We start from the raw sequence: 14,137 nt of genomic DNA, 5'->3' as shown, positions 1-14,137 counted from the left end.
GAATGAGTGAGTGTGGCTAAACACATGTGTCCAAGACTGACAGATTTTCTGTTACCTGAATAAAAAAAAATTGTGGAATTGTTCTTTTTCTCGGTGTGTGCAGTATCTGCCATTTTCCCCTCTGATATTTTGAAGTACCTTAAAAGCACAGCATAAACTATTCCAGCATAAGAAATATAAAATTTGGATGATCACAATGTAGCACACTAAAATCGGATGTAATTTAGAGACACTGACTACACTCACCTTCTGCGTGATGTTTATTAATGTGTATTAATAATAGAGGTGAGCTTACAGTCACAGGCAGACTACCAATATCTAATCTAACAGCTGTGTTGGATTTAACGTTTACATTCACAGCAGTGCAGATGCTGACTAATGAGGGATCATGCTGAGAAATGTAAGCAGAGGTGACTACAACCCCTGGCAAAAATGATGGACTCGCCACACTTAGAGGATGCTCACCCGGCTTTTTTACTTGGTAGCACATAAACAAATCACAGATAGTACACAAAACAATTTTTGGTTAATAGCCGAACATTCTGCCTTCACTAAACATACCTCAAACAAAATAAATGAAATTATTTTAATCAATGGCATATTTTTTTCCAAATCAAGTAGAGGGAAAAATTATGGAATCACCATTTAATTTGCATTTCTAAAAGAAATACCAGCACGAGTCTAAAAATGCAAATTAGTCTGCAGTTGAAAGAGAGTGCTTACACACCTTAACGAGCTGTTGGACTTGGCTAATTGAAAGGAAACATGGCCCCAACAAGAGAGTTTTCTATTGAAACAATGGAAAGGATTCTAAAACTGCTTCAAGAAGGAAATCCAACACAGTGTGGGGCAAAAGATGTTGGTTGTTCCCAGCCAGCTGTGTATAAAATTTGGTGCAAGTATAAACAAAAGGGGAAGGTTATAAAAGGAAATCAAGATTACAGTGGGCTAAAGAGAAGCAGTCATGGAGTGTGGATGATTGGAGGAAAGCGATATTCAGTGATGAATCACGAATCTGCGTTGGCCAAGGAGATGATGCTGGAACTTTTGTCTGGTGCCGTTCTAATGAGACATATAAAGATGACTGCCTGAAGAAAACAATCAAATTCCCCCACTCATTTATGATATGGGTTTGCATGTCAGGTAAAGGTCCAGGGGAGACTTCAACAGTCAATGCACAGGTGTACACTGAAATTTTGGACACTTTTCTCATTCTATCGTTAGAAAATAGGTTTGGTGATGAAGTCATTTTTCAGGATGATGATGCATCTCACCACAGAGCAAAGAGTGTTAAAGATCAACTCAGTGACCTGGCCAGCTAACAATCCAGATCTCAATCTGATTTAAAATTTATGGTGGAAATTTTAAAAATTGGTCCATGACAAAGTTCTCTCCTGCAACGCTGACAGATCAACTGCTATCCGAGAAAGTTGGAACCAGCTTGATAGAGAATATTGTTTTTCATTAATGAAGTCCATGCCTCAAAGAAAGAAACCTGGAGGAGTTGCAAAGTACTTGTGATTTTTTTGTTTGTTGTTGATGATTCCATAATTTTTCCCTCTACTTGATCTGGAAAAAAATATGCCATTAATTATAAAACTTTAATTGAACTGTTTATATAAGGTATATCTCACAAAGTCAGAATGCTCAGCTATTAAACAAAAAATGTTTTGTGTCATATCTGTGATTTGTTTATTTGCAACAAAGTAAAAAAAAAAATGATGAATGAGCATCCTCATCCTCTAGTGTAATGATTCCATCATTTTTGCCAGGGGTTGTACTAACACTGGAAACACAATTTGTAAAGGCTCATCTAGCTTTAATGTTATTTATTTAAATAAATAAATTTTTTAAAAAAGAGAAGAGAACATTGGAACTCTTATGGCTTACAGAAATGTCATCATTACATATATGACAGTAAGCTGGGACTGAACACAATGTTTAAAAAAAATAATAAATGAATTCAGAGGAACCTACTGACAATTCAACACCTCAAACCGTAACAGTATTCACTGTCGAATGAAATGGAAAGCAGCCGCAAAGACTACAGCGGGAAGCACTGGCTAGAAATCTTCATCCAAGCTTTCTGAACACCTCAAGAGATGCTCTTCATCCTCAGCTGCTTGAGACAGAACCTGAAACATGTTGAGTGGAAGATAAAGGTGTAAACAAAAGCTAGAAGTGTCTGTCAGTAATTAAGGAATAAAACGTAATGGGGCGTATGGGGTTATAAGAAAATAATCAACACCGAGGTGGTGTGATATGACGCTGTGGGCCGTTACCACACCAAAGTTGAGTATTTTCTTATAACAGCAGATCCTGCAGAGCTTTATTCCAATGATCTCATGGCAATTTGCCAGTGCTTACCATTTTTAATTTATTAATGAACGACGTCACTTTTTATCCATTTATAGTTACATTTAATATTGTGGAACGCTCAAAAAAACAAGTTAGTTCCTGTTCTCATTTACTTTATAGCAGCTATTCACAACCGTTCCATCACCAGTCTCTTTTTTCTCTCTTAAAGTTAATAAGACCAAAAAAAGATCAGCTGATCGTGTTACCGAGAAACCGGGAAAATCCCTCTATCCTGAAGACGCCCATAATGGAAAACAATGTTCTGACACCTGGGACCCCTTGTTATGTTAAATGTTAGCTAAACACCTCCTTGCGCAAATCTTAGCCAGATCAACAATTATAATTGTTGACAATTGTTGATATGGCAAAGTTCATGTTTAAAAGTTCATTGTTTAAAATTAAAAAAAATTATTCAAGTTAAATGTTTAGTGAACATTTAAAATAACATGCTTTTTGAAGCATTATTATTATTAGCCTTATTGTATGTAGCATGTCTGCAATATAAGTCCCTATACTATACTATAGAAACGATAACTTATTAGAACAAGTGCGTTAACGTAAACTGTGATTTGCCTTGCAGCTGAACTGCTGTTATTATCGACAACACTTGAACAATCAGATTTGAGAATTTACCAGCACTGTGGTATAATGGGTCAACAACTAACTGTACACACTATAGTAAATTGATTTGCGAGCTCAAATCCCAGCACTGTCAAGCTGCCTCTGTTGAGCCCTTAACTCTCTCCGCTCCAGGAGCTCCATGTCATGGCTTCCTAACAAGTTTCGATATACAAAGAATACTCTACTGTACTCGAATATATTTCCTTTAAAAGCTGTCTTTGTAAGCTGGGTAAGTGTTCCATACATTCACTGTGTGAGTTTATCATATAACCGCTACATATTATAATCTTAAACAAATCAGTAGTTTAACAAAAGAAAAAAATGCTGATCAGCTAAAGCATGCTTGGTTTTCTAAGTTGCCTTCCTATGCTTACGCTTTGGTTTATGTAGTTAAAAGGTACAGCTGTATAAATCTCATAGCTGGTAGTTTATGTGTAAATACCTGACTGACTATGTTTGAGGTTACAGTAAAATTTTGAGGTTACAGTAAAAATAGAACCATCACTGTCAGATGGGTTTCTAAAAGTAATTAATCAGGGTTAGCAGTGGACGAGTAACTTTTTGGTCCCTATGTACTCATTAATTTGATCAGTTCTGCTCTGTTTGCTACATTTCTTTACATTGATATCTTTTTATTAGTTAATTTAAACATTTTAAATGTTGTCTTCTGTCAGCAGTACAGTATGTGTAAACCCTCTTCTGTTTTGATGATGATGTGATGTAAAAAGGGCATCACAGACATTAAAAGTTTCATTATGGCATATAGCTATATAAAATCTTGACCAAGTTGTGAGAAAAGTGCATTTAGCTAGCAAGGAAACAGGTTTAACCGTTAAGATTTTAAATCTGAATTTGAATTCATAAACTTGCCAAAAACAACTCTGTAAACAAACCAATCAGCTCTGTAAAACAAAACATTTGAATTCAGTATGTTCACCTCAGCCCTTCCTACCTGTGGAAGCTCCTGATCCTCAGCCATGTGGTTCTTGATGAAGCCCGAAATGTCCTTGTAGATTTGCCTCAGCTTCTCGTAATCACAGCTATGCAGTACTGCAGGCCTGTGGGATTGACAGCAGCTCAGGGAAATGTGATTCTTACGAGCGTTTGCAATGACATTTGCACCACAGAAGAAATCACACATCGCAGACAGAACTTTGAATGATTGCTGCAATGAGAGAGGAGTAAAAAGAGCAATACTCAAAAAAAGTAGAAGTATGGTACACTGCAGCACATGCAAATATCAGCATAGTGATGAACATTAAAGCACACACACAAAAGAATAAAGAATATTATATCTATCTATATCTATATATACATATATACACACACATAAATAGATAGATATACACACAATTTTTGTGATTAGTTTTTCATATTGGTCAAATTGGTGTTGGATAACTTTTTTTGCTTTAATTTTTATATAAACTATTGTGTTTACTCAGGTTGCATTTGTTTTATGTTGTATTTCGTTTGAAGATCTAAAACTATTTAAAAACAGAAGAAATCAGGATGGGGCAAATACTTTTTCACAACACTGTATAACTGTTAGTGTCATAGCATCATATTACATTACATGGTGGGGGCTTGATCATTTTTAAAATGTAGCAGTAAAATATGTCACAATTTCATAGTTTATTGAGGATTAATTTAGTCTGTTTAATTTTATTTGTAAATGTTAATGATGGGACAATATCTATTCAATTGAATACACTTGTTTTTATCTAAAACAAATCACTTATCAAATTTTATATCTGAAATTTCCTCTGGTAATTGTTATTGTAACAAGGAATGATCACTAGACTAGCCCTAAAGGAAAAATTCAGTAGACTAACAAGATGTTACGTTGTAGCTCACCGTTTTCTTTTGCATTATGTTATTGAGGGGAAAAAAGCCAATAAGCAAGAATGACCTTATTTATAAGCCACGGTTATGCTGATTAATCATTGGTCAGGTCATTCACATGAATAATCGACTATTAAAATATGATTGTTTTGCAGTCTGTATGAACATTTCTTTCCCGTGGAACTGATTTCATTTATGAATATCCATATAACTACAGGTTCATATGTATCTTTATAATGTGTGAAGGCGTATGCTAAAGTCTATTTCTTTGAGTTTCAAGTCTAATCCTGTGTGTGTGTGTGTGTGTGTGTGTGTGTGTGTGTGTGTGTGTGTGCGTGTGTATGTGTGCGCGTGCGTGCGTGCCCAATGCCTGTTCTACAGGGAGCACCCCCCCGACTGTGATTGATTGCTTCAATCGAGACGCAGCAGACATCCTGGATTAGAGTGCTACGTGAGGAGACTATTCTCCCCCCGCCAATCCACTCATCTACCTGCCTCTGTCATCTCCCCCTCTCTCTGTCCTCTCTGGAGATGCTTCTCTATATTCCTCTCAATATTTTCTCTTTTGAAACTAGAGGACACTAAGTGCCACAGTCAATGAGTATTATCTCTGCTTTTGGTTCTTCTGGCCCTAAATGCTTTATTCGATACCTTGACATTGCTTTCCTAAGCCTGTCTATTCCTGCTTTAGCTAAACCGCTTCTTGTTATCATCACAGCAAAGTGATACACTGTACTTTAAGAGCATCAAGTAGTTACGCGCACATCTGCCTATTTTTTTTCTGTGTCTGTTATTACAGTTTTCTAAATAATTCAGTCGCTACTATGGATGCACAGCATACCACATTATCCATGTGTTGCTGATGTACTGGCAGAAATAAAAGCTTTATCACAGGCATTATACCATAATATTCCATACTTTGGTGACAGCTAGGAATCTTTATGCACAACTTGCTTCACTTCAATTCAGTGCGTCATGATGTGATTATAAAAAGATGCATTTAGATTTTTTTCCCCTATAGGCTACATTTTTCCCGTATGAACAGTTGCTGCTCTTAAGATATTATCTTTTCACTTTCATCCATTATGAAAAAACACTAGGCTTAATGCATTTCCATTAGGGCTGCAGGAACAAATTTCATTGTTCAAATACTATTTTAAATTTTCATAATATTTACATAATCACAGGCAAAGAAAAATCCACATTTCAGTGTTTACTCCCAGGTTCTACTTTTACTGGCTTCATTTAAGTGTGTTGAAACTTTTTAACCTTTTGGCTAAGTGCATTGAGCATACACAGTGCAGAATAAGCCATTTAGGATTCAGCCTGTATTCATTACTCCTGAGTGAGGAACAGTTCAACATTGTGCATTTTATGTCAAAATCATATTGGATTTGATCCGTTAGAAAGGGGTCAAATACGCAGAAGATGCTGGAAAAGTAAAGAATGTGCAGGACCTGGAGGATTTTTCTGAAGAACAGTGGGCAGTTTAACTTTTAACTCTTTTAACAGTCGGCAGTTTGTGTAAATTCAATTATTATTGTGTCTTGTGGACTATATGTAAACATCTGCTATGTGAAAGAGCTTATTCAGGGCAGTGCTAAATAAACAACATGCAATTTTAATGATCTCTCATTTTATTTTATTTTTGAATTATTACAATTTTGCAGAGTCTGCAAGGCGTATGTAAACTTATGACCTCATCTGTATATTATCAAGTGAATATATCTTAAATATATACAAATTTATTAAATATCTCTTATTATGAAATCATTTAAAATGAAGTACAAGATTAAGTCAACCTGTTTTTAGATGCTTTTCCAGCTATTCAATAATAATGTATTTGGTTTGTTGTACCATTATTGGGTAATTGACGATTGAAATACTTTTTGTTTTTTCATAATTAAAACTCATTTTTAAAAGCCATTTTTCACTTCCCAATTTTAGATTTGCGTTATTGTAAAGCCAAAACTCTTGTTTAGCTAGGAAAGTGTAGTACCTGTGTGTGATATGTGCATTACCTGTTAACTGAAGCAGCATCCATATCTCTCTGCACCACATCATAGGCATCCTGTAGTAGATCCTGCAAGTAATAACATGAATACAAAAGAGCACAATATTAAATCCTGGAGCTCTTATAAAGTCTGCAGGGACACTCACAGAGATCTGTAAGTATTGAGTGACAGTTTCAGTATTCTGGAGCTGCTGATGAAAAGAGAAATCTCTAATGCATTTCTGGTTAGGCTGTTAGGCTAATATGTGATAAATCAAAATGTCTTGTGTTTTCAGAAGTGGACAATTTTGTCCTGTGACATAATCAGAGTGTTGAAGACACTGCGTGTCAGCATAAAGTGATACTCCAATATGGAAATCTTTGTGAAAAAGAGGGATGAAGTGATGGCCACAGTCACAAGAACATGTGGCACGGCTAGCTGGAAATCACACATTCTTTCGACTTCCTGTTGGGCTCTTGTGTCTGCTGTCCTCTAGACAGTGATAAACAATTTTCATACTAGATGGGGCCTTGGAGGAAGGATCCTGTTTATGTAGCTAGCAGACCCTGCTATTGACACATTAACAAAATTAATGGTGCTAAAGGAAGTCTGGGCTCAGGGGTTTGAAAGAACAGAGAAAGAACTGTTGGCTGAGAAACAGAGGGCCATCAATAGCCAATTGTAACTAAGCAAGGCAATTGGAAATGTAAAGGCAGTCCAAATGGCTTTCAAAATAAGCCCAAATTTACAGCATCACTCCTTACCTCCTCAACAGCATACGATGCAGACGGATTTAAGCTGGTGAGAGGTGGGGTGGTGATCTCAGTTTGGCCTTCCCATGAGACCGAGCTCTGGTCTAGAGCATGTTGCTGTGCTTCCGCCTTTCGCTCCGGAGGAAGAGAGCTCCACAGGCCTGAGATGGCCTCGGACACTACAGAAAGACCCGTCTGATCTGGAGTGAGCACTCCACTGCGCAAAAGGAGCTCAAGAGTCTCACCGTAGAAAAAGAGATATCTGCACAAAGAGTATCTCTCTCGGTCAAACTGTGCGCTCTTTTATTCTGTGCTATATTTTCCCTTCAAGAAAAGGACCCATTTTATAAATATGTGCAATGATCTAACTATCGAATGTCACTACATTAGATGATAAAAAAAAAACATTTAAAAAAAACAATAAATACATTTTTAAAATCCAAAACCGAAACATCACACTCTGCTGGATAGGTGTGATCGAAATGCACATCAAACTAATCAATTTAGTTTGTAAACCAGCTTTCAAATTGCACTGTCATATCATCATGTAAATAGAGAAAAGCACTTACACACTCTGTATAGATGACCGTTTCAAATTGTTTAAACAACCTAATAGAAAGATATGTCCTTTAGCCAACAAATCCAAACTGACTGAATTAATCATCAATTATTTCCCCACAGATGTAAGAGAGGACAGCGATCAGTGGGGTGAAAAGACAAAGATGAGGCTCATAATCAAAGTGAGAACTCATCTCCTATTGTAACCATATAATTACTTAACGTTTGACCGTAATGTTTTCTCCAAATTTAGATTAGGTTATAAATTTATATAGATATATATGGCATTTGCATGCTCAGGATCATATTAAATCAGGTTAAGATCATTTCAACTGTTATAACATAGAAGTGATAGCAGAGTTTGTAAGGACTCTTAAAATAGTTTATGGGTTAAATAGTTTAAATATAATGATTTCTAATAAGCTATAAGTGTTACCCTTTTTATACAAAATCTTCTTCTTATGTATATATTTTGTATCGCACAGCTGTAGAGTACCTGAGCCTCACAACAATTATTTCAATGTACAATTGTCCCTGACATCTTGTGCACATGGCACATAAACTTGAAACTTGATCTATCTATCTATCTATCTGTCTATCTATCTATCTATCTATCTATCTAACTAACTAACTAACTCACCCCTCAAACTCCTGGATGTTGGGGACAGATGACCCTGATGACTGGGACTGAAGCAGCTCATCTGATTCTTCATCAGTTGAATCTACCACACTGCTCTTGTGGCCCTCATCTACATCAGGTACACAAGCTGCATGGCTGTGTCACAGCATTCAACACAGTTGAATGCATGATGAGGTGTTACAAAACGTCCTCTAGTATATAATGGCAAAGTCTAACATGGAACTGCAGATTTAGGACTGTACAATGCCATTGTTACCGTGAGAGTTTGCTGACATCTAGTGGTACTTAATAAAAATGACAGGCAGTCTTACGAGTGTTTGGAATAGAGCCTCCTATACTGTTCTCGCACGTCTTCCAAACTCTTCGGTCCTCCATCATCATCAAGATAGACTTCTAGAAAAATTAGAAATTTAGTCATGATATGACATGTAAGATATATAAGTGACTAAGTGAAGCATAAAAGCATCTATAAATTTAACATGTTCCCTTTTGGTTACTGAGGTGTTTTGTGTGTGTGTGTGTGTGTGTGTGTGTGTGTGTGTGTGTGTGTGTGTGTGTGTGTGTGTGTGTGTGTGTGACCTTTCAGTGCAAGGAGTTTGCTGAGGTAAGCCTCTTTCTCCAGAAGAAATCCCATGGCATGATCTAGAATCTTCCACTGCAAAATATATAAATAAATAAATAATCATCATCTCCAAATGTTCATTCTCAGTTAGAAACACTGAATACAATGTTATACAGTGCTGTTAAAAAGCTGATTTCTTCTGTTTTTGTGTATCTCTCATACTAAATAGTTTTAGATCTTCACACGATCTTCAACAATAAATAATATCCAATACTTATCACCCATGTGAAAAACTAATTGCCCCCTTTAAAATTAGGTGATTTTGAATTTGATGGCTGCAACACGTCTCAAAAACTTGGGACGGGCCAACAAAAGGCTGAAAAAGTAAGTGTTACTAAAAAGAAACAGCTGGAGGTTAATTAACAACAGGTCAGTAACATGACTGGGTATAAAAAAAAGAGTATCTTAGAGAGGCAGAGTGTTTCAGAAGTAAAGATGGGCAGACGTTCACCAATCTGTGAAAAACTGCGTCTACAATTTGAGGAACAATTTCAGAATAATGTTCCGCAACGTAAAATTGCTAAATTTTTTGAGACATGTTGCAGCCACTGAATTCAATATTACCTTAATTTTTTTTTTTAAATGGTACATTTCCTCAGTTTAAACATTAGATATGTTTACTATGTTCTATTGTGAATAACATAAGATTTTCAAATCATTGCATTCTGTTTTTATTTACCTTTTACACAGTGTCCAAACTTGTTTGGAATCAGGGTTGTAGTTAGTGTGTTAAACCATGATAGTCCTTATTGGTGCACGATGTAAAGTATGTGTATTAGATATTTAACTATTATACTGCCACTGTACTAGGGTACAGTAGGGTATGTTTTAAACTACAGAACTAATGAAATCTCAAATCTGTTTGGTTAGCTCTGACAGTAGTGCCAGATGTAATTCAGATTACAGGATTTGGGGTGGGGGCTTGAATCCCTGGGGGGATTCAGGTTTTGGGGTGGGGGCTTGAGTCTGTATGTTCCCCCCGTGCTTCGGGGGTTTCCTCTGGGTAATCCGGTTTCCTTCCCCAGTCCAAAGACATGTGTTGTAGGCTGACTGGCATTCCCAAATTGTCCATAGTGTGTGAATGTGTGTATGAATGTGTGTGCAATTGTGCACTGCGTTGGGTTGGTAAGTTCCCTGGCACAGGCTCATCTGTTACTATGTGTAGGATAAGCATTACAGAAAATGGATGGATGGATTTATGCACTTGTTCTTAAACATGATCATTTCTATAGTAAGAACTAATTCACAGAAACTTGTATGGCTGGTGCGATATATAATCTAACTCCAATCAAAGAAACAGTGGTGTTATTTAAGAAAGAGAACATACTGTATTATCATTAAGTCTCCAGTGTCAGAGCTTTGCAACAGTCTGTAAGTTTTCCACCACGGGAAAGTCTTCAGTGCAGAAGACTGCACTCTCAGGCTCCTCGGTAACACGACAAGCTGTTTATTTTTGTCTCGTAAATTTCAAGAGCGAGACGAGTGAAGGAACGACTGCTGTTTATGGCTGCTGCAACAACAGGAACTAACCTGTCTCACAGATGTTCTACAATATTAAATGTAAGTAGGTATGGTTAAAAGTATAATACATAATTCGTTAACAAATTAAACATTCTAATCATCGACAAATTACTATTGTGTAAGAGGGAAAAAATGACCATAACAGCATATCCTAACATGTTTTATTCCTGTACTCTTAGCTAAGATAATAGTGTTATAATACAAGGTAGCACTGTGGTTTTACTGTCGAGGTTATGTTCACTGTGTGGCAGACATGCCCTGTGATTTGCAAACTATGATTTTCTTTCGTGATAAAATTAGTGCATTTTCTTAAGTGTATGATGTACTACATATAGTCTCTATTAATCAACTCTAACTGTGTTCCTCACCTTGGCAAGACCGTGATTAGTCTCACAGTTATGACTGGGTTGAATGGATGGACACACCATGTTTTCCAGTGCCTTGAAAAGACCCGCAAGTGTGACTCGCTGTCGGTTCTGCAGCGCTCTCCTTCTCAGCTTGGGCTGCTTACCATCATCCCTCTGTTTCTCTTGACCAGCACAGGACATACCTGCTCTCTGTCTGTTCTGTATAAACACAACAGGAGAGTTTAAAACTCTGCTTTCCATCAACGTTTTAGAGATTGTGTGTGTACTGTATATTGATATTTGCAGTTAATTGCAAACAATTACAGGTAAATGTGCTGATTTGGGAACTGCAGTGCAAGACTCAGTTTCAAGCCAAAATTTGTGCTTGGCTGAAATTAGTGATGGGAGTTCTGACTCTTTTCAGTGAGTCAGATCATTTGGCTCAGTTCTCTAATAAGAGCCTGTTCTTTTGGTTCACAAGCAACTTATTACAATATTTTTTTCTAAAAATGACAGAGTTTGTAACGTTACATTCCTCTTTGGCTTCATAATTTTTTTGGCTGAGTATCAATGCCCCAGCTGGCGGTGACATCAGCTCTTCCCCTCACCTGTGCTGGTGGAGAGAGTCCACCAGCGTGGCCCTTGAAATTTGAAGGATCATGAAAGATTCTGTATGGAGGAATGGTTTCAGATCCCTTGCCATGTATTCTGCAACCTCATCAGGCATTACAGGAGAAGACTCAGAGCTGTTATACTGGCAAATGGAAGTAGTACAGAGTATTGACTAAAAGGGTGCTAATAATTGTTGCACACCTATATTTAACAAAGATATTTTTTTGATAAACCTGTATTTTGTTTGCAATTGTTTGATATCCATGAGAGCAGAGTATTTTTGTTACTTTTTTTTTTTTAACAAAAGATCAAAAGGTTAAACAATAAAGACAATTTTTCACAGCCTTCTTTGCTCATATTTACCAAGGATGCCTATATTAGTGGAGGGCACTGTAGTTGTAAGTGCTATTTTACTGTAGAGACTGTTAGAAAAAAGATATAATGATATCTGTGATATCTCAGAAAAGTGTCCGACTTGATCACAATCTGAAGGTTATATCTCGATGATCCTGGGATAGATTCTGGATCCACCATGATCCTGACTAGGTTACTGAAGATGAATGAATGAACACTGCAATTTATAGGATCTTTTTAAACAATTCTTAAATTAAAGGAGCTACAAATTTGTGTTAAGAAGCACAGTAAGGATTCCTGCATTAATATTACTGTTTCATGAAGAATCTTTTCCATTTACACTTGACTACATACAGCTTTAAAAAAAAATATTTTAAAAAAAAAAACCCTCACCCTGCCTCATACACAAAGCAGAGATTCAAACACACGTCTCACCACTCACATTCATATTTATAAGAGTTTCAGTTATATCATTTTATTATTATTATTATTATTATTATTATTAAATTGTACTGTATTTAATACAGCATTGTGTTCATGTACAAAAGAATCGTTCTGACATGCGAGTCGGCTCTTAACGGTCAGCTCAAAGAACCGACTCATCACTAGTTCAAATATCCGTTGGAAAAAAACCAACACATTTTGTGAAGTGGTCAAATCTCTAAAATTTATCAAACACGTTTCAAACTTAGGACATTATATTATTCAGCGATAGTCTTATCAAAACACGTCTTGCATTTAGAGTTCAAAATATCCGTTTTTTCAGCAGCAAACAACACAAAATGTTCTGTCAGAAAGTAGTAGCTTGCCGTTAGCTTCATCTTATATTTCAGCTAGCTCAGTCCCCTAGCTACTGCAAGTAAACAGTTACTAACGAAGTGTATTCGTTATTCAAAACTACTATATAGCACATTTGTATATTACAAGGTTTTTTATGTTCTTTTTTCATTATTTAAATGTACTAGCAAACCCCGTGAAATAGCTAGCTAGCTAGCAAGCCACCTATCATGCTAATTAGGTAATTAACATCAGGCTTAACTGTACTGGTATAGATAGAGTTAACTTGCCTTTTTTGTGATTCTTTGTAGACTTCACTTTCGACTTAGTTACTAATTTTGCACAAATACATGAATCCCATTAGTACAAATTTCTGCTTTAAAATATATATATATATATATATATATATATATATATATATATATATATATATATATATATATATATATATATATATATATATATATATATAGTGTTTCCAAACTCCTCCTGGTCCAAAGTTAAGACAGATTAATGGGTCTGTGCTGAATGCCCACCTCGTAATATGACGTCAGTGTTTCAAGCTTGTATTTGTCTTAAGTTGTATGTTTTTCCGTTTTTTTATTTTACCTTCCAGACAAATTTGAAAGACTTATAGGACTTTCATTTATCAGCACCACCCACAGCTTTCCCCTCACCTGAGGTAAAAGTCACTCTCTCTCTCTCTCTCTCTCTCTGACGTCTCTTTTCAGGGGGAAGTAGATTCCACATAGAAGTGACATCGTAGACTAATTAGCATATTCATGTGTTGGTCATAGTTATTTGTCTGTCTATCAAAGACAGATTATATATATACCTAATCTGTAATCTATCTTTGATAGACAGACAGACAGACAGACTTTGTGTTTTTGTACTTTTTTTAAATAACCTTTATAAAAATATAAAATGGACAGGTATGGAACATGAATGATCAAAAACGTTTCTGAACACTATAACTACTTTGAACAAGAGAACTAGACTGTAATAACGTGTACTATTTTACATGTAAAACATATTGCATTACATTCGTCTTCTATTCTAAAAACATTCGCATAAGAATGAAGTAAATTGGGACTAAGGACGCATCTCGTTATCCATGACATTGTTAAATCTCTGGCTCT

General features: G+C 36.1%; 1 protein-coding gene across 4 annotated transcripts; it reads right to left on the bottom strand.

Moving 5' to 3' along the window:
• Nucleotides 1-1,364: 1,364 nt before the first annotated feature.
• LOC108279934 (stimulated by retinoic acid gene 8 protein homolog) lies at nucleotides 1,365-13,733 on the bottom strand. Of its 4 annotated transcripts, XM_017494599.3 has the most exons (10): nucleotides 13,535-13,665; nucleotides 13,289-13,330; nucleotides 11,277-11,474; nucleotides 9,345-9,420; nucleotides 9,077-9,158; nucleotides 8,766-8,900; nucleotides 7,580-7,829; nucleotides 6,843-6,904; nucleotides 3,932-4,037; nucleotides 1,365-2,135 (listed from the first exon to the last, which is right to left on the bottom strand). In XM_017494599.3, the coding sequence occupies exons 3-10, from the start codon at nucleotides 11,454-11,456 to the stop codon at nucleotides 2,064-2,066; spliced, it is 963 nt and encodes a 320-aa protein (XP_017350088.1). In that variant the 5' UTR covers nucleotides 11,457-11,474; nucleotides 13,289-13,330; nucleotides 13,535-13,665; the 3' UTR covers nucleotides 1,365-2,063. The 4 variants fall into 4 exon arrangements, with proteins under 4 accessions (XP_017350088.1, XP_017350086.1, XP_017350087.1 ...); XM_017494597.3 differs by lacking the exons at nucleotides 13,289-13,330; nucleotides 13,535-13,665 and adding an exon at nucleotides 13,676-13,733; XM_017494598.3 differs by lacking the exon at nucleotides 13,289-13,330 and having other exon boundaries at nucleotides 13,535-13,692.
• Between the last annotated feature and the right edge of the window lie 404 nt (nucleotides 13,734-14,137).

Source organism: Ictalurus punctatus, chromosome 19 (assembly GCF_001660625.3).
Source record: "Ictalurus punctatus breed USDA103 chromosome 19, Coco_2.0, whole genome shotgun sequence".
NCBI classification, from domain to species: Eukaryota; Metazoa; Chordata; class Actinopteri; order Siluriformes; family Ictaluridae; genus Ictalurus; species Ictalurus punctatus.
The sequence above is the reverse complement of the archived record's forward strand: the minus strand, read 5'-3'. Positions and strand labels throughout refer to the sequence as shown.